The following is a 27,087-nucleotide window of genomic DNA, read 5'->3' on the forward strand; positions in this document are numbered from 1 at the left end:
ATGTGCTCTGTGAGGTGTAGGTATGCTTTAGTCTATCGGTACACGGTACTCTCGATTGTGCTCGGACTATCTTCCCCGTATTTTGAACTTCCGTATCGTATAATGTCCATTGGGCTTGGTTGATGTGATCCAGACTTGTTCGCTCCACAAATCCAGTTAAACTCCGTCTCATACCTGTAGAAACTTCCCTTAAAGTTGGTTGTTATAGCCCCTGAAGGTGCCGCCCAGACGGGTTTTAAAAATGTAAATCTGGTGATGAAACACAAAGGTAGATGCATTACGCTTGGAAAGAACCTCCTCTCTTGGCATTGGGAAGTTGTGTCACTGTAGACAAGTCAACCCACATGGATGTTGGCACGCAAATTGTGTAACTCTCGATAATGTTTAACGTGGGTGATGATGGAACTATTCGTTCATACCTACATCAACTGGGAGGGTCGTGGAAGTGTAATCACGTGCATGCTTCAAGGCCCCAATTGATTGTTCCCCACCTTATAGAGACGCTTCACTTGTGGATTATTTGCCGACCGAGAAACAGTCAACGAACACATTAGTTGTTATTTCCAAAACGTCCACTCATTACTCTAGCCTTTACAGGCAACGATTCATCCGCACAATGCTGAACTGCAGATGAAGTTGCTCACTGTAAATTTTACTGTATGCCAAATGCTTACAGCTGAGGGTTAACCACTTAAAGTGACACAACTGGGTGTGAAGGAAAAGAGCTTCTGATTCGTAAACAGCCTCGGGATCAATCAACCATTTGAAAGAATGTGTTATTATGCCAAGACAACGCAAGATCTCTTATCTCACCTCAAAAGGATTTAGTCTTTAGGACTAGGAGTTGGGGGCGACACTGACTAGGAACAATCCCCCATGTTGGCATCCACCTAAATGATTACCACCTTTTCTTGGCGCTAACCAATCCAGCTATCTACACGCGAGCTGGATAATTGGGAACCCAATCTGAGGTGGTAACGGAGGTGATATTCGAGGTGAGCTTGTAGCTCGGTGGCTAGGATTAGGTTATTTATTAAAGTGGTGATATTTTTAATGCATAAACCATTTTAAGAAGTTTTGTATAGTCATTTTATTATGATAGAAATCTGAATGAACTTATCTGTTTTCCTCCATGAGGCATTCGTGCTTGTTATTAGTACCTCTTCTCATTCGTGACGTGTACACCTTTATGCATCTCTCCTACAATATTTCTAGGGTTTACATAACGCTTATACTTTGCATGGTTGTGTGATTGGGCTTATCGGGAAGCCACCATCTGCCCTAGGTTGCCTCTAAGGTATTTGCAACCATGTAAATGCAGCGCTTAACTGCTGTTTTAGTCCACAATCCATCCTAGGGTGTCCCATTACACTCGTGTTTTGTCACTTTACCGTACATCTACTGGGAGGTCTAAAAAACTGTCATTGTGCTGATGGCTCGACTGGTCGTCGGTCCGGGTACTGGGCTATCCTCCTATCAGATGAAAGGCAGGATTTCTAACCGAGGGTTTCTTTAATCCCACAACAACATTGCCGTTTGGTGTAACTTAATCGGGATCCGATTTAACTTTCATCGTTTCATTTACACAACAAAGACTGTGCCTAAAATATGTAGTTCATTTTACCTCAATAACATGTTAATAAAGGCTTATTAGTTAACTAACCTGGCTCACTCTATGCAAAAAAGTATCACAGCCGTGTTTAATACTCGTGGTCGGTTTTGTCGTTTTGATGGACCGCCGGCACGAGTGTCCTCTTTCAAACCCTCGACTTGTCGCATCTCCCTCCCTTTTTGCGACAAAATCAGTGCGCGATGTAGTTGTTAATGTGTACTTCATCTCCTTTCTGGTCTTGAGGCGCCGTGCTCATTCCTGTCCTTTTTTTTCGGTAGATTTTCGTACTAATTGCTGGTTCACATCTAATCCGAGTGGTTCCACGTCGTGTAAGAGGGATTAAGGCCCTAAAGACGAGTGGTGCCTTTTTTAAGTTCTGGAAACTCGAGACGCCACATAAACAGCGCAACAATCACGCAATGCAATCACTTGTAGAAATGCCCTCCACGTTACCTAGACAGCTCCCTCCTATTGGTTCTAGTGGTATAAAGGCCCTAATTCCAAGCAATGAATTAATGGCATGAGACGCCAGACAAAGATATGTCCCTATTTTTCCGACTCTTAATGTCACAGAAACAAGTAGCTCACATCTGGTTGGAGATTTTCAGTGATGCTAATCTAGTGGTCCTAGTTGAGACCTGTCCCCACGCCGCACCTACAGTATTTCCCACTATTGTTTACTTGTCATTTTTTATAAACCAGGTTTGTTGTTTTTGCCAATTTTGGGGTTAAATAAGCAAACTGGATTTCCCGTCGCATATTCATTAATCATGCCACCATCGAAGTACTCGTTATCCAAAATCTCGGTAATAACTTTCTTCACATCGTTTCTTAATGCAGACGACTTGATAAAAAAAGGGGAATTCGTCTGATTTTTGGCTATTTCGCATCTCCTGTTTTAGTCTTAGTGCTCCGGAAGAGATAAGCCAAGTCGTCATATGGAATAGTTGCATTGTTAAGCTGATTTCAGGAAGTAGGATAGCATTATAAGCATCCAAAGTGCCTATTCCCTGTTAAGATCTTGTTCTTGTAGTAGTCGTCCATTGATGACTGCATTCTATGGTAAGGAATGCGCTCACATCGCTGGGGAGTACCTCGTAAAACGTTATCATCAGTATGTGCCGCCATTGTCTTTCACGCACCGATTCAGCGCTTTTTGGCTTTGTCGATGGAACCTTACTTGATGCATCATTTCACAGGGTTGACTCTACTCTTCGACCTGGCCTGATGCCACAATTCATTAGTAGGAAAGCAGGTCTCCGGATCGCGCTACTGTATGCAATTCTCCGTATACTTGGAGCACCATCATCAACATCATCAAGAGCATTCTTAGTCACCTCCACAGAAGTAAATCAGGGAAGGCGACACGAAGGGACTGCCTTTATTCCCTTCTTGAAGAGCCTATTGGCTCGATGTTGCATGGTTTCATTGGGAATTTTATGCTCAGCGAGAATGCGTCACCGCCGCTGAAGATGCCGGTGACAGTTGCCTAGTTTTTAATTTTAGAAGTGTGATTCTCATTTTATTCGTTTTTTTTTTTGCTCTGTGTGCATGAAACAATTCGTTGGAATTAAATTTTAACCGCCACCCAATACTGAGGTGCTCTCAATGTGGCATCGTTGGTGCGCAGGAGTGGCGCTGTCTTCCTGTTTGACTTGAGAGTAAACAAGACTCTAACACGCCGATTTGACGACATTGTCTTTTGATCAAGCCAGCACACACACGCACACAACTCTTGCTTATTTTTTTGTGCCTTTTGATGTGGACTCCTTTCCCCTCCCCTTAAGAGTGGAATGATCTATCGTGCACCCCCTCTAAGCCAGTCCATGAAATCCACTGGTCGACTGCGTTTAATGGAATTAATGGCGTTTGTTTTTGCTTCTCTTTTTCACAGGGTCAAAACTTGGCAAAATTTTGTTAAGGGTCCCCTTGAAGCTCTGATTTTCTTAGTAATAGTGAGGCTTTATGTATCCAGCTTTCAAAGGGAGGCGAGAAGCTGAGTGCTTTGAACCCAGGTTGGCGTTCCATGTGCGTAATGTTGTGGTAGGCAAAGCTGGTTGATCCAGAGGTGTCTCATTCTTGTGCAGCTTACCCGGGTCGTACGAATAGGACTACGAGTCACTGGCAAGATTGATGACCTTTCTGCTCGAATGCGTGTCTTTTCGAAGTCGTTTCATGCCTTTTTTCCTCCAGATACCTGAGTTTTGAATGGTCGCACGCGTCTCGCTTCATTATTGCCGATTATGACTGTAGGGAATGTGAATCAAACGGTAAGGTATGCACCTCAAGTTTCTGTTAAGCTGACTCGTAGCCTCTTTGCACTTGGGTGCGCACTGTACAAACCAGGTTAGACTTTTCTTATTGAGTGCGATTTCGAGACACCACGCGGGGTAGATCCAGCCTGTAGGCTACGTTGTCAGGAGCCAACGCTTCTAACTATTCATTTGTTTCGTTGGTTAGGTAGATGTACCCCTGAAGTGACATTTTAAAAGCACGAAGCTTTATGCCTACATGTCAATTTTGAATAACCACATTTTCAAGATATTATTCAAGCCAGCTTCACACGTGCGTTATTTAGTGGCCATGACCCCGCTCCCGACCTTCTGTTTAAAAAAAGGCACTTCTAGCTGCTAAATATGCGGGATCATGACTAGCTGAGACCTCTAAGTGACGCAAAAGTTGTGGACTTGAGTGAGACGAACCGCCTACATGGACCCGACAATCTCGTATGTGCACATTCCCCATAAATAGACACACCGTTTGCTACGAATAGTGGATTATTTGGATGGGACAACACAAGCTTCCAAAAGAGTGAACAAGTATGCAATGATTTGACTTTCCCTAATACCTTTTAAGAGGATGGTATTTTAGGTTATCTGGTGTCCTATTTATCCCACCCACATTAGGAATGGTTAGTCGCTACCGTAAAATTAGCAACCGAAGGCGATGCAAGAACAATATCTTAAAAACCACCTTTTATGGTGAATGCATCGCTGTCAATGCTCCACCACCCCCAAATGACTGCGCAGAGTTTGTTACAAGAGGGAGGGTGGGACTGTCACGAGCGCACTTGTGCACGTTAAAAATAGTATTTTTCATCGGAGTGATTAAGTCCTCTTTTTTAGCCTTTCAAATCTTCTATTTCCCAAGCTCTTAATGTGTTTTTCCTCTTGTTGTAATAAACCTTCGTAAGGTAAGGCGTTAGCATAACTGACTTCTCACAAGTCCAAGGCAGGGTAGAGGAGGCGTGCATGCAACCGCTAATATAGCCCCAGTTGATTGGCGGCGACAGCTCAGTATAAAACCAGCCTTAAAGGCGGCACTTGGCTACCTTTATTGACAAAATTAGTACCCTTACTTATCTCCTCAACAATCCGTCCACGGATGTTAAACTTTTGTTGACTGAGTTAGTATGTGCAAATTAAAACATCAGCGTGACCTTAGTTTTACATGACCTCAATGCCTTATGAGGGGTACAATCGTTTTTCTTTTCTCAGGCAAATATCATAGCCTGAAAAAGAAAAGAATTCGCATTTCCTATTAACTATTGTCGCTAGACTTTAAGTGCTCTCCTTTGTGAGGACTCAGGTCTGCGTTGCCATCACCACTTCCAACTCCGGTTTATTCTCTTTTTCAAATATCAAAAAGTTGCACATGTCCCAGTCGAATCAAACAACTCCGAGGTGGTCGGTCATCTGCTGTCACAGCGGCTAACTCTTGCTTTGTGCATCGAATACCTTTACAGGCAGCCAAGATTTACAACATTGGAGACGAGTATGACGATGGTAGATTTTGAGTTTAGGTTGGAATCTTGCCTAAACTCGTTTAAATCGCTCCACCATCGCTTTAATCACTTCCATGAAAGGACATTCCTTGTCCAAATTGTCTTCTGGGTTTGTTTTTGGATACGTCGATTAAACAAGTGCAACACAAAGTGTGCGTTCCTACTACTAATCTCTCGCTGTTGTTATTGTTCGCTTTTAGACATTCCTTCTGGACTGAATTTCTCACCGCCTGGTATGCAGACACAGGGTCTTCCGTAAGTTGGTATCTTTTTTTCCAGTGCGACCACTTGTTTTTTTTAACATAAACGATCTAGTTTTTAAAAACGATTGTTTACTTTTTTGTGGTGTGGCCGATTGTGTCCTCGCCCTCAATGATCTGTTTGAACGCTATTAATATTCGTTACTCTGTTCCTCTGTGTGACTAGCGTCTGTCAGTTACTTTACAGCTAATTTTGGAGATAAGGGCATCTTAATGGGACGAAGCTAGCTAGTTAGCCGTAGGCCTCGCATTCAACCACAGACCCACCAGGGGCGCCCACTGAAGCTCGCGAATTAGGGGGAGGGTTGAATGCCTTTTACCCTCTGCATTTTGTCATTTCACGTGTCCAAAGTTGTCCCCTAAGGTGAATTTTTTTTCCACGTAGATGCGAACAATGGCCCTAAAAGTCTCACTTTATGCGTGTTGAATGAGTGACGCAGTAGCATTCGCTAGGCAGGATGAATTCAGTCTTACTAGTTGGTGTCTGTGGTGGCACCCGAATGTATGGGTTAAATGCCAAGCAGATGATTACTTGTCTAGAAACACTATTTTATCGTTGATGACTTCCAAACTCTTCGTCGATCGGTAGCACTTCCGTTTCACCATTTTGATCAACTTAACCTACCCAACCATCTTGTGTGTGTTTAAATGCCTCCCTGAGCAAAGGCAGAATCTCAATTCCCCTTTTTGGAGAATTTTTTGTCAATGCTTGCTCTCGGTTGCCTTTTGATGTCGCCAGTCGTTTAGGGGCAACCAGCTTAGCCCCTCCTCACTTTCCCCACACAATTCGTTCTCTGTCATCGAAGTTGGCTATTTATCATCCACACGTGAGTGATTAACGCCAGTTTGCGTAGGTCCAGGGTGTTGGTTTTCCGTACTATCTACAGTGTGAATCTGGAAGCGTATCCACAACTGCAACTCGCGTCAGCTGTTCAGGTACCGGTGCTCCCTCAAATTCGGCCCGTAAATGGCGCAAGGCGTCAAGCTGTACGTTTATTCTCTCTACCATAAAGCTCATTTGTAATCGCCTGCACCAAAATTAACGCCTCAAACATCTGTATGTGGCTGTGACCGAAACAAGTCAACACAAATAGAGGGACAGAAGGAAAGGCAAAGATTGGCCAAACATCGCACGGCTTGTCCATATGGAAACTTCATCGGCAATTTAAGGCACACCTAATCTCCCCTGCACAGAGCACCCTCGCCAGGCGGACTGGGGTTTTTCATCTACTCTCCCTCAAGCGGGCAATGCGGCCGTGGAATCGCATTCATATTCACTGTCTTTGGAACAGGCATTTAATTCTCTACTCGTAAACTGTAGTTGAGTGGCTTTGAGAGCACCTTTATGTGTTGGTCTTTTCACCTATTTGAGATTTGGTCGCTAAAACGGTCTTATTTGTGCCCTAAACACTTTAAAGTGATGTTAATTATTCCCCAGTGCTGTGGGCTCCTAGGGTTTCAGCTTGGCGATTTACGCAGCGAGTTTTTGTGCAGCCTGTTTTATTTTTCGTTGGAATCACCAGCCATCTAGTTCACGTACGGCTAAAATCATCATAGTAACGAAAAATTGTCCCCTACTTGAGTGAACACAGTGTTTTATTTAGACCCCTGCCAAACTACACATAGTAAAAGTCCCTTCCTATCCACACGACTGCCGCAAGCCAAATTAGCATTTTGCAATAGGCAAGTAAAATAGGAAAAAGTTATTCTTTTTTGTTACGTTAGTTGTGTTTGTTTTTTTTTTTTGGCCTAAGACCAGGGTGTCTTCTAACATGCACATAGGTGGGCGACCGCTTGGGGGGAGGGCCAATTCAAGCTAATCTAGGACTCCTAAATTCACGGAAGTGTAGAAGATCAGAAATATATTTCAAGAGATGGAAGTATCGCTGCCACTTTTACATGCTCATCCCAGAATTCCTCTGATGCTCGGAAAGTGCCTCCCCTCATGTAACCACTTGTCAGTATGGCTGAGCCTATCCTAGGGCAGCCTACTTCACTTTACCATCAGTACTGAGATCCCGACATCCGAGGTGTTCTTTTACAGATGAAAACTGGTAGAAATTACTAGGACCGGATCGAGATGTGAGTTTTAAGAGGTCTGTGGCAATACCTCTCTGCCGAGGTGCTTTGATGTGCATGCAGCAAGGAAAAACTTTTATGTTGTTCTGAACCACCAGACCACCCTTATTGACGTGTATGATCATCAGGACGAATACAAGATTGATGTTTATTGTTGATGATGACACTACGAAGTAGGTGTCTCACATGAATAACGTCGTGTGTGTCCAAAAAAACACTTGGCATCATTTCACTCGCGCACCTGGGTAGCAATCTTGGTGGAGGCTGTAAATGTAGGTATATGGTTGCGCTTCCATTGCCACAGAAAGAGTTGTCCACTGTGCAGTCTAGCTGCAGCCGGTTGTGCGTCGATTAGGCGTTTCACACGCTGGCTGAATGTTCACATGAAGGGCTGCTGTGTTGCGAGCTGGAAGCCGTCGTGGCTGATATCGTCGCTGATCTACAGATGTACAGTTGTGTCCATTATTCAGATGTGCCAATGCTGAGTGTGTCTGATCGTTCCATCACCATGCTGTACAGCATTGTATTGTTCTCTACTCTATTTTACTTTACTGTGATGTGGCGTGGGTTCCTGTCCTGTCCTGCCCTCAAAACTCCCTGTAGATATGAGCAGGTAGCTGTGGATTCGGGCTATACGCCTTTGTTGTCAGCAGACTTCGTTCATTACGCGCTGCTCCGTGCACACGCTGAGAACATTGGCTGTCATCTTGATTAACGGTGGCTGGGGGTAGTGATAGGGTAGACTTGACATTCACTACTGCGTTTAGAGCCACCACAATAGTATGATTCATTACACGAACCTGTAGAATTAGAAGTTCCAGTCTGACTTGGACGCTCTTTGTATGCGTCTTCCCTCTTCTATTACTTTTTTTTCTCTAAAGACGCTTCATTTAATTTTCCTCCTGTATAATCTACTTTTCTTTTGGATTGGTGAGCAGCCTAACTGTAAATGACCACGGTGACAGTGTCGATGGACCAGTTGTGACGGTCTCACCACCACCGTCATCGCCGCATTCATCATCGTGCGATGGTCTAGTCGATCTCACAGCCCACAATCGGCGTTGCTACCACCTCAGCAGTCGCCGTTTCGAGGACTGCTCGTCTTTCAATTCCGTGCCACCGCAGGCATCATCCCCACTACCATCATCGCCACCACTACTATCATCGGTGAATAATGCTTCAGCCAGGAACGCGGGTGAACAAACGCCTGTGGGACGGAGCGAGGTGGATCTGGCGTTCACCGAACCACAAAGTGGCTGTGATATAGGAGTTCCAGGTATTTACCTCCTGTTTTTTTCTTACTTTCTATAATCAAAGCGCGAATTACATGAACCACAGCAAGTACTCTCCTTTTGCTATTATTTTTACCAGAAAGTGGTGCTATTTTCATCTTAATTCGATGGTTATCTTCAATTTAAGCTATCATTAGCCTGCTTTCAAAAGTTGAGCAAGAAAATAATAACGATTGTGTGTCATAGTTACCGATATATTCCAATTTGTGGTAAGGCTGTAAAGGGTTGTAAGTGTAGCCCTCTGAGTCTCCCCTGAAGTGGCAGCGAATCAAAGTACAGTGGAAGAATGTAGAGCTCCCAGCGTACAGCAGAACTGCGAAGCGATGTTGAGAAGGGATACACACTCTTCAGGAACTGGAGTGGCTGTGTGGTACAGAAGAATCAGCTCTATTATCCCCCTTGAGTTGTGTAAGCGCACGCAATTCCAGGTTTTTTTTTGCATAATTTAAAGTGTTTAAAGTGCCAAATCCAAATGTCAAATTTCTCTTAATTAATATGCCATTTTATGCTCTCTGGTGCTTCCTAAAGGTAGATTTAAGGCACAGAAAAATACCCGAGATAAAGTGTGAAGTGATTTTTTTGTTAATTTCTGCACGGAAAAATCCACACAAAGTAGATGGGGGGGTGTAGTAAAAAGTAGATGTAGATATTTATTCAGGCGTGAAAAGATGTGCTGCTTTGGGTTTTTTATGAGATGGCGAAGGCGAATATTTCATTGGCATAAACTTGCGCTACATCCTTCTTTTTTTGCCATTGTATCGAGATGCTCGATGAGACGGTAGATCTCTGTGTGTTTTTTGAATCCGTTTATGCCAGTGCCTTAGATCGTTTATAAGTAATAAAAATTGTTTCCTGAAATAAGGCCTCTGCAAGAAAAAAAGGTTATGATCGTCATTGGTGACGCTAAAGTGGTATCAGCGCCTAAAGCCCCCAAAGAAAGTTTCCGAAACAAAAACTTAGAGAGGGACAGATAATTGCTGCCCCATCACGGGCGGTGCATAAGTTTTTGAACGAAATAAACCAAAGTAGTTGGTGAGGCCTCGCATTCCAGCGGTGGAAGTTAGCGGAAGGTCAATTGGTGGTTTAGAGCGCCCTCTAATAACTTATCGCCCTAGAAATGACAGGATGTGGTTCCCAGTGTTCTCTGCGCATGATTAAATGGAATACTTTTTTTTTCTAAAAGCAACTGCAACTCCTTTTTTTCCCACTTCGCTTGCTGATGCTTACTGTTGAGGTGTATTTGATACTGCATTTCGGTGGACGAAATGGAAACAAGGTAGTTTGGCGCCTAATTCAATCAGTTAATGAATGAGGTAGTAAATCAGACATGCCCCCACTTTATATGCTTTATGACATTCTGGGAATTGAAAGCGAATTCCACATTTTCACCAATTGGCAGTTATCTAGTTTCGGTCGGCCAGTATGTAGAACTGTTGGGGAAGAAGTTGCTTGGGCTCGTTGTTATGCAATGCGGTGGATTCGGTTATCAACGAAAAAATATACCGTCAAAGAAGATAATTGCAGATTTGCCGACTGCATTTCCTTTCCCTGTATTGTGGGACATTATAGCCTACAAAAGAAGGGGAAACATTTCAGGGAGTAAAAGTTTTGCCTTTTACCTGTCTCCTGCTTTCCTCCTACATTCGTATCTGCACTTATGCCAACATTTAATTATTATCTAAAAAAAGCTTATGCATTGGAAAATTTTTCAGTACATCTGAGTCATTTCAAGACAGCCTGGCTGCCCTGGGGTCCACTCTGAACTAACCCGCCATTGCCACATAAAGATTTGCCTCTTGTGCAACGGACTGTGTCGATCAAGCGTTCTACGCACTGGCTTGAAGTTCACACGAAGGATTGCTGTGCTGTGGACTGGAAACCAATCAGACGTGGTACTGATGAATAGCTCATCGTCTCATCACCACGCCATACTGTTCTTTGGTGTGGTGGGCTGGGCTGTGGCATCCTGTCTTCTTGAAGTTTTTTGTCGATACGGGTGGGCGCCCGCGGAGTTGGGTTACACACCTTGGATGTCAAGATACTTCGTCTATTATCACACGCTGTTCCATGCACACATTGGGAATGTTGACTCTCATCTTGGCTAGACTGCTCCACTTCATGCGCACCGGATATTTGAGGTATTAATGGGGTGAACTTCCCATACACTACTGTGTTTAGCACCAACACGAAAGTATCGCTCTTTATTACGAACCTATACGAATAAAGCTTCGGTTTGACACAAACATCCCTCGCAGTGAGCTGCTCAAAGTTCTGTAGCCTACTTGCAATGTTCTTTGGTACATCCTCTTTGTCAGGCACCAGTACCCCTCTAGACCTCTCAATGCAGTCTCATACCGATTCTTCCGATATCCATTACTTTCACCACATCGCCGACGGTATCTCGTGCTCGAAGCGTTTGTTGGAGAGGGTGGAGAAGTTCCTTGATGCTGCCATTAATCTCTTTGCCAACCCTTTGGACCTCTACACCGCCCCACAGAACATCCTTTCCGAAGAGGACGCGACGGAAGCGGCTGCTGCAGCATCGGCGGCGGTGCTGGCGAGGAGGTTGAGGGAGGTGATGGCTACCGCGAAGAAGCAAGCTACTGAGGTGGGCGTGGCGGACTCCCCGACCATACCTTTTGCTTTGTCCGATTTTTATCGGAGCTTGCCATTGAGAGAACCGTCATTCTCACTTGTCCTTCGTCACCTCCTTTGCCTTCCTGAGTGGCAGGCTCTAGCCTCTCTTCGCTACCCCACAGCCAGAGGCAAGGAGCTTGCTGATCAGTTGGCCATGATAGACAAAGATCTCACACGATGCAAGCGAAAGGTAAGCCTTCGGTTTTCACTCGGGATATGTGGACGTTCATCCTCGTTAATATTACGAACATATTAGGCCCTCGTTTCTCCTGTTTTTTTTTTCAGTTTGGGGGTAGCATTACCATTATTCTCGGGCGTTTGACATTAGATCCGCATGTACCTCCGACCTTATTATATGTTATGGCTGATTTGGATGCACGGGTCTGGCCTACGCGTGTCCGTGCCTAGCCGGTGCTAGTCATTCAAGACGGACGCGCCACTGGCTTCCATCTAGGCTATACTTAAAATCTTACCGTGGCTACTTAGTGTGCGCTGATTGTGGAAGCTTAGACACGTAGCTCTTGAGAAGAAAGTTGGTTTGAAGGTTGCCTTGTTGCTAATAATCAGACAGTTTAGGCGTTTATTTCAATGTGGTAAAAGGGATTGATTATAGTGTGGTGCTTTGCGTGCTTAACGCTTGGTTTTGGTAACGGGCCGCTTGGGGCTCCGCTGTTGCACCTCCGCCGGGCGGCCTTGCCTCCAGACCATGCCAGTAGTCCGAAGCCCTTCTGTGTAGATCAACAATACATATTTCCTCCCAGTGTTATGCTTTTTTCATCCTAAGGAGATGCATTGACTGATCACTCTATACTGGGTTAGTTGAAGACAATCTCATTGTTTTGCTTGAGTCGTTCAGTATAGTCCAATGTCCCACCTCGTGGACGTCTAGGTGTGTTTATTTCACTATTGTCTGGCGTGGGGAAAGTCTTCAGTAAACTGGAAAGTTGCTCATTTTCCATCCACCACCTTGACAACACAGGTGATAGAGCGTCGCAGATGGTATCCTTTCCTTCCCACCGAAAATTGGTTTCGATGCGCCCTTTACTGGATTTTGGCACATGAAAACAATCATTTTTATTTTGTTGAATGTTTTGAGTCACATTTGATGAAAGGTTTGTGTTGGTATTCATGTGTAATTTTCCTCTAATAGGTGTGAATTGATGTATTCAGGTACGCACACACACACGCAGGATGCGTCATTGTGCACGCGTCTGACTTGTGCCGCCGTGATTTTGGGGTGATGTGGCAACACCATGAAAATTAATCATAAACCAAGTGATATGATGGATGCTGATTGATTAACGAAACTGTCGAAACTGTGTTTAAGCGGAGCTGCCACTTTCTTCCAAATTCGGAATAGGCAAGGCGGAGTGTCGTGGACTAACATACCGACCCGACCAGCCAACTTGACGTCGCTGTCCTCGTTCCGGCGAACCGATTCCACCTTTAAAAGCTGCACGTATGCCCTCTCTTGTCTCATAGGCAAGAAAATTCCAAAGCAGATGAAGTGTTTTGTTGCATTCTTGACGTCGGAATTGCCTTTCACTACAAAAAAGACGCCTTCTACCTTTCCTCAAGTCGGTTCCTCTCCACACAACTTTACTTAATGGAGGAATGTGAAGCCCTATTTCTCCCTTTAATTGCCTGTGAAAGACGATCGCCGATTTGTTTTGAACAGAATTGACAGGAAGATTGATTTCTAGTGCCAATGCGCTTTTCCTGACGGGGAAAAATGTCATAGTGGGAGAATGAGGGTGGTGGTATGATGGGTAAAGCAAACATGGTGAGGTGGTTAAAGACCCTTGACTTAGGGACCACTGTCCAGTCCGAATGACGCGCCACCGCTTGAATCGGCGGAGGCGGAAATGGGATGAGGGCGGTGGTTAAGGCTCTGAATCACCCCAAGGTCGTGTGTTTTTCTGTGTTTATGTAATGTGCGCAGTTTTGCGTGGTCTGATCTTCGAGTAAATCAGGTAAGTGATCTCATGCCTGCCTCTCTATGTTAAACTTTGCACCTGTGGAACTGCTAGCGCGCTTTTAGTACTACGGGTGATGGAACTGGTCAATAGCGCTTTTCTACTTTGTCCACACGCTTGCGAAGCGCATTCAAGCTAAAGTCAATTTCATGGACTTGCGCAGGCAACACCGACTGCAGTTGATCTACTGACTTATCAAGCCACCTTGACAGGCTGTCTCAATGCAGGACCAGCACTGAGTCACGTGGCCCAGTGTAGCTCCTTTTTGTCCTTGAAATAGTTGTTTGCTTCAGGAAAAGGGATGATGAAGCGACATAATAGATGCTGGCAACACGCCTTGTTTAGTGTTGTCGTTTCCATTGGTTAACGTTACCACTCACGAAACCGGGCGTGAGCAGTTTTGGTGTGCGCATATGCGAGTAGGAACAATTTGTGTCACCGTTTACGCCTCGATTGAAAGCCATGAATCAGCCTCGTCACTTGGAGCGCCCTCAGTATCTTTCTGCTGCTATGCTAATCACTTGTATAACTGCATGGTTTGGACTCCGTGTCCCTATTTCATGCAAATTTTTCGCGTCCTTTTCATTCGTTCACCCCGTCTTCTCCTAAAATAACGGGCACGTAAGTTCATTGTATCCTTTCGCACCCGCATAGAGAGACAGGAGAGCCTCTGGTCACGCAATACTCTTATGCTGCCTTTTAGTTGAAACAAATCAATCTGATGCAGCGACGAAGGGCGGCCAGCAGGCAGTCGGTGGCTCCGCAGACTGTCAAATCACCGCCTCAAATGTCACCAAAACCTCAACAACCACCGTTTCCCAATACCTACACTGATCCAAACACCTGCCCTCTTTCCCTCCTCAGTATGGTCATCGACCAGAAGGGCACGGAGCCCAGTTCCCCCTCTCAGGTGCTGCAAATGTCACCACTCAGTGTGGACACTGGAACTCTGGCGGAAACAGCGAAAGTTTGCCCTGTGGGTTGGCTGCACCCCCCCTCTCATTGATGCAACTGCTTCAGCCCCCAGAGTCGTTCTTGATAAGGCATACCGAGATTAGAGTACTGGAGGTCTGAGAAACTGTAGTCATTGGCAGAATGATATGGCACCTAGACGATAATTGGATTTCGTAGCTCGAAGGGTCCGCATCATCACTAGAACGGGTGCACAGGTAACGCACATCTTTATTCTTGGGGCTCTTTCCAAATGTTCTCTGCGCCCACTCGTCTGCTCCTATTAATTTTAATCAACATCGTGACAGGAGTGAAGAGACGGTTTGATGAATTTGCGTCATAGGGAGGAAGGTGGGGGGGGGGGGGGGGAGGAATGCCTCCTACTTCATCATTCGGAGGATACATTGTAAATCTTGGTTGGAATTCCGGAGTTCGCTTCTTCTGAGACTATGGTATACCTTCCTCTAAGTTCACTCCATAGGATACGCCTCTTGTTTTCGCAACTGTGATAGGTTTCGTGGTGTCTGCTTTTACTCTTGACAGCACAAGGCTCTAACGCGTCCTACTCCACCTGGGAAAAAGTGCGAAACCCCCTCAGGAATTACGAATGTAGGCTGTGTGGCACTCAAGGTGGTCATTATTCAGCTCATTAACGGACCCGATTAAAGGGAACCATTTCTTCATTTACCCAATAGACTTTCAGACTTGACAACCTTTGTTTCTGGAGTGGATACCAATTAAAACGTGAATTTAGCTTTTGGAAATTGGAAATTGAAATTGAAATTGAAATCGTCAAGCCGCGGTAAATTGGATTCAAACATCAACGTGCTTGTGTTGCAATTTCCCCCTCCCCTTTTTCGTTTGGGAATTCTACCTTAAAAAGGTGGAAATAGTTTCGGTAATCATTCAATTTACAATTCATCTGAATAGCATCAAAGAAGTTCTTTTCTAGTAAATTTATTCCCTTTTTTCTCCTCCACGTTTAGTTGTGCAATTTACGCCTCTTCTAGCAGTTTCCATTCCACATTTGCTTTGTTATCCGATTTAGTTTGCGTGGCGAAAACGAGCGCTAAACAATGACCTCCAAGGGTGTTTAACCCTCCGCAGTGTGTTTTCCTCCTTGTCAAGCTCAGTTAATAGTTCAGTACATAAAATTAACTTTACAGGGACGTCCGGTTTTTTATGCCCTACCCTTTTTTCATCGAATGGTTGGATGTGCTACGCACATGCAGTTTCACAACGTTGGCTATTGTCCTCCTGCCCGTTTTTTCACCTATTTTAAACAACAATGCTTTAGTTAAAACGAAACTCTGTATTGCCGTAAGGAGGGGTATTTTCCATGAACCTAAGTATAGGCTGGGTCCGCCCACTCGGATAGCGGTTGTGTAGCGCACTAAATTGCGGCATAACGCTCCAATTATGGATGGATCGTCATGCCACCAGAATAGCGGTTGAAGCCTTTGAATACTCGAGCTTGTCTAGTTAGATACGAAACTAATCACCGTTCTTTTGAGTGGCTCTACTTCATTGCTGCTTCGCAATCCACCCGTAAACCAGAAACGAAAGTCATGTGTTGATTCTTTCTCAAGGTGAGAAGACGTTTAATTTAAGCATCCGCGATGGATCTCGTCGATTTCGAGGGATCTGGCCTGGTCTATTGCGAGGACCCACTGCCTTTGTAATGCCTAAGGCGGGTCGGCGCTCTCTTCGCAGAAGGACCTGTCTAAAGCCTTTCCGCCCCCCTTTCCGCTCTATTTGGATTCCTTTCAGAGTGCAGTATCACTTATTCACATGATTTTAATGTCTTCATGCAAATATCATAGACTAATTCACAGCCGACGTATCCGAACCGTCATTTTTTAGTTGTGCAACGTGCGATTGGAGGAATGTCAATTGCGGACCTCGTTTCGATGTCCCCTCATTTTTAAGGCTCTGGGGACTAAACCACTTACAAGATGTGCCTTTTATAACATCAAATTGTGAATGACGTTGTAAACTGAAACAAAATCAAAATTAGGAATGTCATGAGTGGGTGTTTATTTCTCTGTTCTAGCTCTCAGACCTTGGACCACGAGCATGGACGGCCACGCCGCCTCCTCCGCCTCCGCTGCAGGCATCGGGCTCCATCACCATGCGAAATCGCTCTTTCAGTTTCCCCAAGCGTCTCGCCACCCCGCTGACCGCTCCCTCCATCAATCGACGCAAGGTGAAGACTCCTCTGCGCGCCGCCACCTCCGCTACTGGTGTATGGCCGCCCAAACGCAGGCGCTCTGAGGTCTCCCGTAAGCTACCTGCTACCCATTTTGCTTTCCTCATCATAGGCCAAAATACATCCCGACTCCTTTCGCTCCCCATCTAGTTTTGTCCTCCAGCGACCTTACAGCACGTCACGTGAAGGAAACTGCCCCCACGTTGTCGCGTCACGTGGCTCTCATTGTAGGCGGATGATGGAGTAAACTGGCCCGTCGGCTTTTCAGTAGTTCCGGTTGTTGCACCTTTAGTACTGTCGTAGCGAGAAGTTGATTTATAACGTAGATAGGTATGCTGGAATAGATACTGTAGCTCCTCTTCAAAACAACCTGTTTATGAAAAACCAGACATGAGTTGCTTGGTAGGGTAATTTGACTGTAACTTTGTCAGTACATCGCGACTTTAGGAGTATCATAAATTTTGGCAAGTTTATTCCCCGTATTTATTACCACCTTTAATATCGTGAAGTTGTCACAAATGTTTTACTTGAAAACCGTCCTACACTACACTACCACGATCCACTTCATTAAAAAAGAAATTCGCTAATAAAGAATTTCCTCATCCTACGTTCTTCCAGCTGTGGAGGAAGTAGGGGAGACTATTTGACAATCCAAATGGCCTAACCACATTCGAAGAATCATGGTGGAATTCACTCCCATTACATTGCGAGGATAGCTCATGCCAACATCAATATATGGGTTCTAATAGCGAGTGTTTTCTTTTCTGACGCTCGCCTTGAATCGGTACGTGTGAAAGGTAAGGTCCGATGTGCCTCAGAGTCGGTAGACTCCTGCGAGGTCGCCTTTGACGTCTCCACCTCACCCCTGCGCCTTCGCGAGCAGCTGACAATCCAGATGAAGGACACTGCCGACCCACACCAAAGCGGCTCCTCTGCCCATCACTCCGCTAAGGTGAGTTTGACTCAGACTCGTCCTCCATTCTCGTCTCTACCAGCAGTTTCGGGTTTCGGCTGTGTGAGTAATTTCGATGTGACTCTCAAATACGCGCAGATAAGAAAACACCATCCCAACCTAAAACTTGACGACCCACGATTGGCGTATGACTATCGTCAAAGCGGTATGAGGCTTTATTATAAACGTATGGAAGAGATGGGAGCCCTCGCTGCGGTAGTTGAATCATGGAGGACTGAAAATACCTACACAGCCATTACTGAATTGATCTATCCGTCATCTCGCAACAAATTTGCTAACTGCATTGAATAATGCTTAGCTTACCATGAGGCAGTCCCACAAAAATATTTGAAACCCTGAACCGGAAGGCTCAAAGCAACCGACCGGTAAGACTTTGATGGAAAGTTCCGATAGGAAAATGCGTGATTGTACAGCTTCAGCGAAAAAGGGTACACTTGGCAAAGAAATACATGGAAATTAGCCTAGAAGCATCACACAGTAATCGTATGCAGGAACTGAGAATAAGGTGTTAGCAAAAAGGCGAAAAGTGGTTGCCAATGCGACGCTCATTCGTAGCTGCGTAGGTCGCTCGCCTATAAGCCAGGGCACATTTTGCAGGCATACGCGTAATTGAGATCGAAAATGGTAAATGTGAAAAAAAGAAACTAATTTATCATGAAACATTGGCAAGATTTACGAAACAGCCTGCGTGGAGTGCAAGGGCACGCGTCAATGTTGGGGTGTGACGCAATTGTCACTTGAGGATTTCATAAGTCCTTGAAATCACTGCTACAAGTACGACCTGGTTGCGGGTTGATCTCCCGTGGATAGGGGAACGGCAATTGCATTCGTAGTTTGCCATCAAAACATTTCTCAACGATCAAGTAATTTATTTTTTTTCACAAAATTTCATATTTTGACGCCACTGGCCACTTGTCCTCAAAGAGTGACATTTGTCACGCGCGATTGAATTCACCCGCCTTATATTTACCCCAAAGCGGCAGAGATTAAGTAAATACGAGAGTTCCGTTTTCCCAATTATGGTAAAAAACGTCTTCTCCGCATTCGTGGAAGCCTGAGAGAAGGTGGCCCTCGAGAAATTGTTTGGCTTCGAATCGAAGTAGTGGATTTGAGATGGCAGTTTAAGGCATTAACACGCTGCCTTTCATCCTCCCGAAACGCTCTCATTCTCGCTCAACTAATTGGGTGAACACTTAAACAAGTAGGAATGTTGATTAAAGCTGCCTACTTTTAGAACCTTACAAGCCGTCTCAACTTTGTTTTGCCTACTACTGCCCTTTTTAATGCTAGAGTGTAAAATTGGTGCTTTCTGGATACAAAATTGTTTGACTATCGCCTGGGTAATTTGGGGCTGTAAAAATAGGGCTACATGTGACTGGAGACTTGAAATATTTTTATGTGACACTTTCTCCCCTAAAAGAGAATTACTTTTGTCAAATGGGATTGATTGTTCCCATCGCGTTGCCTTCTTGGGATCCCTTTAAAGGTAGCATTTAAGCTTGTCACAACCATGAAAAAGTGTTAACGTTAGAACTGAAAAAAAAGGATTTATGATGTCGGATTAACTTACTTAAACACCCTCTGCCTTCTTTCAAATCTTGTGCTCTCGGTTACACCACCTGCAAGCAGTTTGGAGGGGCACTTGTACCCAGAAATGCAAACAGGAGTTACCCACTCCCCCACAGCTTTCCAAGCCACATCTCGTTTTGATCCTATCCATACATTGCTTCATTTTCATCGAAAGTGTATTTGAGAGGGGGAGCGCGATGAAGATGAGAAATCGGACGAATAAATATCCACTTTTATGTGCTGCTGAGTCACCCCGGGTGTGGAAATACAGCTACAAAAAAGGATGGAAAAAGGGCCTAGAGTGAGAGTGATGTTATTATTGCTATTGGAAGACTACTGCCTCTCTCTCACCCTCCACCTCCTCGTTGGCCACGATCGATACGTCGTCGGTTTCTTCACATCACCCGCCACAGCGGCGACCTCCACCACCGCAGCGGACGTCGAAGTCGTCATTACGGCGACAGCGCAAAGCCTCCCTCGAGCACTTTGCTGCACCGCTGATTGCCTACGACAAGGCTAAATTAGACGAGGCGGAGGAGGAGGGGATGGACGACGAACTCCTCCAACGACCTCCCACTCCCGATCTCCGTCGCATCGACTTAGACCTCTCCGACCTCTCAAATGGGCTTCGCATCCTCCTCATCGAAGACACGCATCTACGAGCCGGCACGCTTTACCTTGGTAGGCATCAATTGTTCGTGCGCACCGCTCTAATTCGCCAGTTGTTACCATAGCTCTCGTTGGAAGCTCAATGTTTAAAAATCATTTTATTTAGCGTCTAAGAGATTAGAGATGTGAGGAGTGTGATTAAAGATGCCGTTTCTCCTTTTTTGGCATCAACCTCTCAAATTGGTCTACCTAGTGTTGTTAACGGTAAGTGTCGGTAACACCCCACTTACTTTGATGACGTGGAGATTATGTAAGATTAATTTGCAACAGATCTGAAAGGCTATAAATCTGACTAATTGTGAAAGGAATGATTACAATCACCGCCATTATTTCAGGCGGTGGTAGTTCGTTTACCATCGGCGCGAAAGTCTTACAGCAACAGCAACTATACACTCTACTATCTTTGCAAGGGCAGACTCTGCCTTTCCCTAATGTAGTGCTCAATTTATTCTTGAAGGCATAATGCGAATATTTGTGTTTTGTTTAGCTACAAGGGGTAATAAGATTGGAGGTACCTAGGCGTTGATTGAGGATGTGAAAGTGTTGGACAGCTCCGTAATTACACAACAAGTTAGAAGTCATGTACATCAACATAAGGTGTTTTTTCCCGTAGCTCCCCTCAGAAGCAGTCTTGTTTTTTTTCATTGCAAAAAAAACATCTTAAGAAATGCGACCCCATGTTTTTCACCGCCTCCACAACCTTGGTATCGGTGCGCATCAAAGGCGTTCTCCCTATCCTCCCCCCTCTCCCTCTCTCCATTGTGGCCAATGTGGGATACAAGTACACACACACACGTGCAAGTATGCAGGGAGCAATTTGAATTAGGGCTTGGTTCTAGTCATAAAAAATTTGTGGACTTGAAATACACATTGTAAATTTTCGCTTAAAGTTGCAAGGAGGCGTGCCTGCAGTGCTTCCTGCTGCGTCGTCCGAACGCGTTTGTCGTTTCCTGCAGGTGGGAAATTTTCCACGGACTAGCGCTTTTTCTTTTGCGAAGGTGTTAAATTAACGGAACTCTTTTGGTTCTGTTTCATTTATTCTTAAATCCATCAATCGACGCAATTTAGTGAGGAGGTAAGGTTTCCCACTTTTGAAGGAAATGTAGATGGATGACGTCGCATTTGTGTCAATAAGTTGAGTGTGTTTCAGGGGGATTTTGGCGGCAAGGCTCGTGCAGTTCCTCAAACCCGCCCACATAATGACACTAGTAACATTTTGGTGCTCTCGCTCATTTCAGCCATGCATTCCTCGTTGTTGTGCTAATCAAGTTCATTGGAGCTGCCTACTTATAAAAGAGGATTTTCAATTTCAATAGTAGTGGCGCATCTCTTGGATTCTGATGAGATCCCCTGCCGAATGAGCGGAAGTCGAGGTGGTGGTGTAGACTAGGGGACATCTGACACAGGCTTGTCTTGAAAGTCTTGATTATGCCTCTCCTACATTGCAATACTTGCCGGCCTTCATTCAGAGTTATTCTTCAGATTCTTGCAACTTGGTGGGGTACCGGTTCCTAGAGCTTTGTACCTTAGTCGCTGTTTCGTTCGTTTACCATCAGTCAAATGGGGAATCTAAAATTTTATTATGGTGGAATCAGAGGGCTCAATGTTGTGCGATATGATGCAAAAACCGTGTCAGTAATATGAACGCACATTTCGATAGACCACTCAACCTCCCAGAGATGTTGTGAAGTATACCAGTCTGAAGTTGGTTTTATTATCAAAAACAGAAAGGCCGATAAGCTATTAACACGATACCATGCTATCGACATGGCTGATTGACTGAAAGATGACTGTAATAGGACTGAATTGTCTATTACCTCTTCTAGAAGACGCCTCAACATCCTATTCCAGTGAGAGAGACAACGCCCACGATCGCCAATGCCTCATTCGTCTAGACCAGCCGGAGAAGGTTGAGTCTCCGCCGCCACTACGCCTAGCCCCTGGCACCAGCAGTAGCTGTGGGGTCGGTGGTAGCGGCGGAGCAAGTTTCTTCACCACCAGTGTCAAGCGTCGACGCCTCGGCGAGGTCCGACTCCATGCGTGGCAAGTCCTCCAACAAGCCGTCCTCGAAGTGGTGCCCGCCTCGATCCGCCAACTACCTCCGGGCACCCGCGTCTGTGCCGCTTGGAGCGACACCCTCGCCATCAACCTCTACCCTGGAGTTATCTCTGAATGTACGTCTATCTTGGATTGTGTTACACCGTTTTTTTCTTCACTGGGATACTGTCACTGGTCCTCCTCTGTTGATTGTCTATTTTTTAGCCTGAGCCAAAGTGAGTACTAGTATTCTTTTGATAGGTTTTCACTCTTTCTCGGTTGGATTAATGTAGCTGGGTCTCCCTCCCCCCATTAACTCATCCCCTTAGCCGAACAATGCTGACAGTCCATTTTGGCTTGTTTTAGTAGAAGACCACTACTGGCTCGCCTTGGCTTAAGTTCGGTCTTTTTTTCCGATTACATTGGAGTGCCCAAGTTATCTCTGCTGCCTTACTATTATCTAGCCCAGGGGAGCGCCAAAAGGCTGAAAGGATCAACTCAACAACGCAGTAGTTATCATCACTTCCCAATCATGGCCGTAGATAACTGTGGTCATAGCAATTGCAAGAAGTTCTTACCAGCTCTTGTGCCGGTCCCCAAGATTGGGGCTTTTACCCAACACCAACGCGGTTCCAATAGCCCTTTTGCTCTATAACGTGGGTGGAAATATTATATCTCAGTGAAATTTGAGCACCAGTATCGCGGCATTGGTTGTGCCACTTTCGGTGATGCCAACTTATGCAAGGGCTTTTCTCATCCCTCGCCGTGGTAAAATATGACAGCCCACTTTGGTGCATATATTGCCTGCGTGTGTGTTATGCGCTGTGCAGGACCACTTGAGGCGGATCAATGTCTGGCACCTTACTCTCATTTGATTCTTTTCTAACCCTAGCGTAACCGTGCTGCTTCAGCCTAAGTTGAATTTGTAGTTGTGCGTTCTATTGACCACTTAGAGAACCGCACCACCTTCTCTGCAAAAGCCTTTTTTAAATAAGTTAAATAAGTCATCATCCCGAAACTTACCATGCCAGACAAAACAAGCCTGTTTTACGATAAGATTTTAACAAATTCGTCAAAGATTAACAAGTTTTGCTATGGGAGTGTAGCGCTCCGAGGCTCTCCCGAAGACGAAGGAAGATATAATGCTCGGGCACAATATGTATTGTCGACCTACAGAAGAGCTTGAGACTACTGGTATGGCCCAGAGGCCTCAAGTGGCCCACGAAACCAAAACTGGGCGTTACACAACCAAGTAACGTGTTACAGAGGCAACTGTGTTTTACCATTCGGGTTTTGATGCACGGAGTTCTATTTAGATGGGCATTTTCTAATCGTTCCGGTACATCGCATTTTTGCCTTTCAAAAGAGAGCTTTGCAAATTCAATCAGGCGGAGATTTTTCAGTAATTCAGTATGTCTGAATTAGAGGAGTTGTTAAATCCGCTTTATTTGCAGCCTTACTAGCACTAGGGCTTTTTCACTCGCTAATCCCTCTCAAAAGACGTTTATTTCGAACCCACCTTCTCCATGAATACCATCCTCCACAACGTTTTGAGATTATCGGCTGCATTGTGATTTTTGTTCCAAAGCCATTTTTTTCCATTGGGAGCAGTGGGCGATCCCGTGGCCGAAAGGGGATACTGCTTGACTTGCTGATGGATGTCATTCGCGTCCATCTTCAAGAGCTGATTCATTTGAAAAGGAACCACAATTTTGGTTCCTCTTTAGCTGAAACTAGGCTGCAGTTCGGGCGATGTTCGTTATGTGCACCCGCGGTATCGAAGGCCTCACCTAACCACATTGTCCACTTAGGCTAGCAGCCAAGCTTTTTAGAGGGTAAAAGTCCACGAATTCACGAAGGCCTTTTTGGAGGATTGTGGAAAGGGATTGTATGCCGTAAACCGCAAATAATTCTTGAAGCTATATCCGTGCCACCCAAATTTTCTTCACATATTCCAACATGGTTGAAATAGCAACCTTGTGAATGGTTTTGTTGCTGTTCACACGAATCACTTGAAATTGACGCCCACGTCCTCTATAACCGTATCTCAACTCACACCCTCGTCCATCTTGTTTTCATTACTGGAATTGCAGTAATAGGATTTTCAAACGTACCCGGCGTTAGTAAACCTACATTCCTGATGTCAAGCTTTTCGTTAATGCTCTCCGTTTGTTCCACGGCACAACCTTAACTCACATCTTTAAATAAAACCATTTGACATACCTGTGCACCAGTTGGAAGGTAATCCTATACTGAAACGGAGTTTTATGTAGTGCTCAGGTTAAAAATACCGTTTGTGGAAGGTAGACTTTTATCTGCAACTCACTCGTCTCCTAATCCCACCACAGATTAGTGAATATCCACCTAGTAGTAGTAATTCCACATTTTCACATTCTCCAGTAGATCCAGACAAACCGCTACCAGCAGATAACTGCCTCTGCATTGATTTTGACGACGGCGATCACAGGGAGGTGCCCCTGCGGCACATTCGCATGCTACCCGACCACTTCGCTAACCTCAATGAGTTGGGTCGGGCCTCATGCACTCCTATTGCTTGCGCCACTAACACAGACACCGTGGAGGTTCATCGCAGCCATACATCGCCGCAGCTGTCGCCCGTCTCACCGAAGGGCAAGAGAATGGTCTCCGTCACACAACGAAGTCGTCTTGTCAACGGAGGCACCTCCTCATTGAAGGAGCCCTCGCCAGCTGTACATGGCAAGTTACTTTTACCATTAACATTCTGCTACTGAAGTTTGATGAGTGGTATTTTTTGGTTATGCGGATCTGGCGTAAAGGGGAGAGGGTAGGTGTCCGAGTAGTAGTTGATTTTAGTGCCCAAGTTATTGCTGAGGTCGTCGCTTTTATGTCAGCACCGTGATATTTGGGAAGCCAGTACCATAGGGGATGTGGGGGATGGCTTCAGGCCATCAGCGTGGCAGCCGAATCTTACAGGCCTGAAAATATCCGCGTAGACACAATTTTCCTGCATGGCCTCTCTCGTCTTTGAAACATTTTTTGGTGCTCTTTGAGGTCAAGCTTGTGTTTTGGTCGTCGCGATTTTTTAGTTAATTATAACTCCCGATAAAATTTTTTAATATCGCAGTCATTGTCAGGCCGAGGTTTTTCCTTAGGCACTAGTTCTACGATTCACCAATGCTTTTTCCGGGAGCATTCACTTAAGAACAAAGTGGGGAGGCCTCGTATCCTCAAATCAGCGCATTCAAACCCGATCTCACTCCACTACTGCCTCTTACGTGGCATTCGGCATTGAAATGGAGCCGGTTTTAGCGCTGCATCTGCTGGGTCCTTGCAAATTTAGTCGTCTGTAGGCGTTGTTCTTTTGTAACATTTTCTGTGCAAGATCAAGATTAATGTCTTTCCGGAGTGAGTTCGCTAACGTTATCACTAATGCAGCGCTTGAGTTGTCGCCGAAGCCGTTATGGGGAGCATAAGGCTAAAAGCGTCCCGAAGTAGTGCCATCAGTGTGGAGGTTAAATCGTGCAAAATCAGGAAGAGGACCTCACAACTAAACAGCTAAAACGAAATCGGCTATGTAATTCCAGGTCAGCATCGCCCGTCACCTTATGCTACTGATATCCGACGAGCAGGACGCTTTTCATCAGGGAATTGGGTGGGTGAATTATTGGTATAAAGAGGAGGATAGGTAGGTTTTCTGTTTTGTAATCAATTGTGCTGAAACACTTACACATACGCACTAGATTTGGCTGTAAACTGCACTTGGTCCTGACATTCCAGCATTGACTTGTGACACTGATATGGAGTGTTTTTTGAATTCAGGAGGTAATAATTGGTTGAACAACTGGCCCAAAGACGAGGAGAAAGTGAAGCCTCCTCTGCGAGTTATTTGGAAACCTCATGGACGAGTGAGTGATTGGCCCACTTTTTGCTTTGGATTGACTTACACCAAACTGAAACGGATGCGCATTACAGCTGCGAAAGCGATACAACGGGATGCCCTGCTACCGTTCGCTGAGGCGCAACAGGGACGGACTGGTGGTACGACTGGGTGACGTGGTGAAGTTCAACTCGGGTGGAAACGATCAGGCCTACCTGGGTGAGATCAAAATCATCTACGCACCGCGGCACAACGAACTCTCACCACTTGTTTGCGCTTCCTGGTAGGTTGGCCTACCACCAATTCTCTAGTGCTGAAGCATATGAATATTGTAGAGTTGGGTCTGCCACTTTCATGCTAAAAAATTACCAGTGCTGCAATCGTAACGCTCACTGGAGCTATTTAGTTTCAGCAAAAATAACTGTGGACTTATGTGTTGATCTCCTATAGCGTGTCACGATTGATTCCCAGGTTCTACTGTCCAGAAGAAGCAGGCGAGGATGGTAAACGCGTTGCCAACTATGAAGGTGCAGTGTTTGTAACCGACCACACGGATGACAACGAGGCCACTTGCATCATCAACCGTGTTCAAATAGCTCGCAACTACACGGAGTATCGGCTTTCCAGGCAGGGGAAATTTACTGAGCTGGCCAAGGAAAATGAGAAGCAGGCGCCTCCATGCGAGGATGAGCCCACTTCTGTTGTGGACGATAGCGAGGAGGGCGACTCGAGCTCAGATGGAGAACTGCCCACCTACTTTATAGCTGGCAAATTTGACCCTCTCACAGGCCGCGTTCTCGCCTGGGACCCTGACCTCTCGACCGAGCTGCATTTACAAGTGTCGACGTCTCCTCCACCCCCACAGTTACCATCGTCACCACCATCCCCAACGTCTCACGTACACTGAGAGGGGGAATCGCCCCCCCCCCCCCCAGTCGTGTAGCAGTTGTACAAGCTCCCTTCTCTGTAACCCCCGTCCCCTCCGTAGGGTGGGTACGCGCGCAAACCCACTCACAAACTGGTGTCCCCCTAGGCAGAAGTTAACTGTGTCAATTACCTCCTCCCCGTAGTATCATAACCACCCAACAAGTCACTGTGAGACACTTAACCAGACCGACGGCTGTAACAAAATTTGCTACAGATATCCAGTTATAATACTTCAGTAGCGATTTGTTTTCAC

General features: G+C 45.4%; 1 protein-coding gene across 1 annotated transcript; it reads left to right on the plus strand. All coding sequences in view use genetic code 11, as the record gives it.

The window, feature by feature from the left end:
• Positions 1 to 26,814, plus strand: EGR_02834 (Trinucleotide repeat-containing gene 18 protein; the record flags this gene model as incomplete). Its single annotated transcript, XM_024492083.1, has 17 exons — positions 1 to 20; positions 3,806 to 3,887; positions 5,358 to 5,397; positions 5,597 to 5,651; positions 8,674 to 9,011; positions 11,343 to 11,865; positions 12,815 to 12,890; positions 14,344 to 14,616; positions 16,645 to 16,873; positions 16,951 to 17,027; positions 17,477 to 17,968; positions 19,675 to 20,023; positions 21,838 to 22,185; positions 24,452 to 24,759; positions 25,834 to 25,935; positions 26,003 to 26,190; positions 26,379 to 26,814. The coding sequence occupies 17 exons, from the start codon at positions 1 to 3 to the stop codon at positions 26,812 to 26,814; spliced, it is 3,936 nt and encodes a 1,311-aa protein (XP_024353577.1).
• Positions 26,815 to 27,087: the final 273 nt, after the last annotated feature.

Source organism: Echinococcus granulosus (genome assembly GCF_000524195.1).
Source record: "Echinococcus granulosus chromosome Unknown EG_S00013, whole genome shotgun sequence".
NCBI lineage: Eukaryota > Metazoa > Platyhelminthes > Cestoda > Cyclophyllidea > Taeniidae > Echinococcus > Echinococcus granulosus.